At 39.2% G+C, this 3,459-nt stretch overlaps 1 protein-coding gene across 1 annotated transcript in view; it reads left to right on the top strand.

Annotated features, from left to right (window-relative positions):
- fam20cb (FAM20C golgi associated secretory pathway kinase b) overlaps positions 1 to 3,459 on the top strand; it is a gene marked incomplete at its 5' end in the record, with an annotated part of 111,590 nt that overhangs the window by 91,590 nt on the left and 16,541 nt on the right. Inside the window, 1 exon segment of the mRNA XM_014019290.1 lies at positions 305 to 397. Coding sequence (XP_013874744.1) covers positions 305 to 397 — 93 coding nt within the window.

Below are 3,459 nucleotides of genomic sequence, written 5' to 3'. Positions count from 1 at the left end.
TATGAACGGTTCTTGCATGAGGCCCAATGTCTCTAACTCAACCTTTTTTTTTACAGAAATTGAGCTTAAATTTGGTGTGGTAGTAGCTGAGCATTATTCCCAACACTTACTAAAAGCTCTCACAACACTGCAGGAGATCACGCATAACACCATTTACAAAGTTTGACTAAAACAGTTATTACCAGTTTTTAGAAGTTTAATTGAATCTTCATTTGATTTTCGACACATCGTAAGGGTCAAAGCTTTGCTGAGCAGCTCCAGCAGCATCAGCTAACCAAACACATTCTTCTGTGCCCCCCTGCAGGCAGACCCGGGAGCAGGAGACCCCACCAGACTTCTTCTACTTYTCCGACTTCGAAAGACACAACGCAGAGATCGCAGCCTTTCATCTGGACAAGTAGGTGGCATCATTTGTGCTGAAACACTAMAACACTCTGTTCTGTTGAAAAAATAAAAGGGAGGCATTCTTGCTGTTCTGTGTATTCTGGTTTGATGCTTTTAATCCTGGTCTGTTTTGAAGCCGAAGTACAGAGGGAGACCTCTGTTGCTCAGTAGGAAGCATTACCACAGGCAACACCGGTGTAAACAGAAGAGCTGTTCTCGTAAATAACTTCACAAAGGTACACTCTGTTACAGGGGAAAAACAAAGAACAGCTATCAGAAACTTGTTTTTCATTAGAGTGAAATCTTTTCATCCCAAATACCTCAAACAGCAACTTTTTGCCAGTAAAACACGCCTGTGGCGTAACTATTAGCTCTCAATCACACGAAATCAGAAAAGGAGTCTGAGATTTCTTTCTTGAGATTAGTTTTTTATTTGTTTCCATCTTTATTATTACTGCTCACAGTACACACAGTGAGATAACTAAAGCTCAACAATGAGTAAAATACAGAAAAATTTTCATTGTGTTTGAATAGGTTTGATAAAATAAAGTAAACCTAGATGTGCAGTTCCAACAGACCCAGCTTTTGTTTTCATGATTGGTTATGAATTCTGCTTCTTTGTTTTAGGTACAGTATGTCAACCTACGAAGGTATCATGTTAATGCGTTCATACGCTTGTGCTCAATGGAGCCAGTTTTTCGGAAGTTGGGGTGCAGACTTGATGACTCCCTCTTTTCTTGATTTAAAGACATGCTATCACTCCCAACACTAAGACAGATCGTAAAATACCCACACATTTATAAAAAGTGGGAAAAACAAATTTCTTTATATCTGCCTTTATATTGACATCTACCTGGAGCTCATATAAGGTGACTGTTTTTGGTTAGAACAAAAGTCAGGGATGAAACTGGAATAAATGTGGCATAAAGTGACAGTTTTGTAAATGTCTACATCTGTTTTCCTATTCTAATAAATCTTGACACTTCAAGATTTTTCAACATTACATCATATTGCAGTTTCTATTACTCCAAAGTACACATTAAGCTAATAGTCTATAGGACTATTAGCCTAATGTCTGTCATGTAAACTCTATGGATGATTAGATTTTTACGTCCCTGATTTTTCTGCCCCGTTTTATCACACAATCAGGCTTCCAAACTGTTTTTTTTTTTTTTTACTTTTAGTAACAAAAAGAAAAAGCTAATTAAGTAAAAAAGCACAATAATGCTGCTTTAAAACTAAGAAGAGATGCCAACGGCGGCTAAGTTTCGCTGGAATAACATTAAAGATCAGTCATTTTTTAGGGGCAGCGTGACTGCGCCGCCTCGAGCGCTGAAAACACCATGCCGTAGTTCTGCAAACTTTCTCAGCTCGATAGGAGAGAGAAGCTGTTGTGGCGTGAATTTACTYTTAACCTCCTATAAATGCTTACTTTGTATCCTTGAGGGGGCAGCGTCCTGCAGGTTTTTGTTCCTCTCTGATTAGTAATTTGCCCGTCCCCGCGTCAGCTCATTAACCACCTGGGAGGAGCTGAGGCTGCAGAGAGAACACCAAAGAGGGGTTTCATAAGAATGCATTAAGAAGAAAGGAATAAAGCATGTCTGGAGCTCACTGATTATTTTTGTGTGACGCTGATAAGCCTGAGAAAATGTTGTCACTTAGTCGCATTGTCCAAGTTTTGTGTTCATATTAAAAATCACATGAACGCATCTCTAACAGGCTTTTTGTTGTTTGTCCCACGTAAACCAACCGATGAGGACATTTGTGGAAGTTTGTGGAATAAACGTAACGTGATCACAGTCCTTTGATAAGCTATAATGATCTAATCACATTTAAAATTCATATAGTAACTGAACTACTGTTCCTTTTTGAGAATGCATATCAAGTGCTGATTTGGTATGTCCAAGTTTTAAACTAATATCTTGTGTGGTTTGTTAGTTAGTTCTTCAATTRTGTGATAAGGATGCATCTCAGCTTCTACCACACCAAGTGTTAGCCCCATATCTTTAAAATGAACTGAGCTGGAGTCRTTTTTGTGCTTGCTAAGTTYGATTAGCTCTGGTGGTCATTGTCAATTATAGATGTATATTCATTGATTACTTTCTGAGAGTTTCATTGAAATCCAATCAGTAATTTGTGKGATATTTTGCTAACAGACMGTTAGGCTCAAACCCAGAAGTTAAGTCCAAAGTCTTGAACAAAAATCTACTGTCTCTAAGTGCTCAGAGTATTTAATGGGGGTTACTCTCAGCTTAGCCTGGTAAAACCCAGCCCCTCGTTCTRCACTTTGCTTCGTACAGAGGGTCTGGAACCTCGGCTATTTGTTTGCTGRAGGCGTGGACTCAGTTGAAGTTTAAAACGATTGGATCTGATTTACCCAGTCGCTAACGTTTGTCCGTGATGTATGCAGTGCACCAGTGCGACCGTGAAGAAAGCTAAGCTAAGAAGCTTTTTGTAAAAGTCCCGTGGTTCTTAAGATTTTTTTGCCAACAGATAAATGTTATTGAATTATCGCCCACCTCACACAGTGGAGAAAATTAAAAAGTATCCCATAGTCTTGGTGTCAAGTTAAACAAATACATTTGTTACCATCTTTATCACACAACATTTAAATTAATTGTGTTTGTTCACTGAAAAGCTGCAGCCATATTTCCTATGCAGTGGACTTTTTTTCTGGACATTTATACATTTGTTTTTCTTTTTTTACATTTTCTGTCCTTGTCCCTCACACACACATGTTTTTATTTTCAATTTGTGTGTGTGTGTGCGCGCGCACGCATTTTTCCTACATCGTGGGGACCATTTTCCTGAAAAAGCAGCCCCGTGGGGACCAATGCCCATGTCCCCACAGGTACAAATGCATATTACGGGTGGAGGTTTGGTTTAGGACCATAGTGTGAATTGAGTTTAGATTTGTTTTAGGGTCAGGTCGGTACCTGTAGGTTAAATTTAGGGTAAATGGTCAGGGTTAGGCTATAAAATGTCAAAAAATGAATGGAAGTCAATCCACGTTCCCCATGGGGATATAAAATCCAGGCATGTGTGTGTGTGTGTGGGGGGGGGGGTGTGTGTGTG

This window comes from Austrofundulus limnaeus, unplaced genomic scaffold (assembly GCF_001266775.1).
Source record: "Austrofundulus limnaeus strain Quisiro unplaced genomic scaffold, Austrofundulus_limnaeus-1.0 Scaffold215, whole genome shotgun sequence".
NCBI lineage: Eukaryota > Metazoa > Chordata > Actinopteri > Cyprinodontiformes > Rivulidae > Austrofundulus > Austrofundulus limnaeus.
The sequence above is the reverse complement of the archived record's forward strand: the minus strand, read 5'-3'. Positions and strand labels throughout refer to the sequence as shown.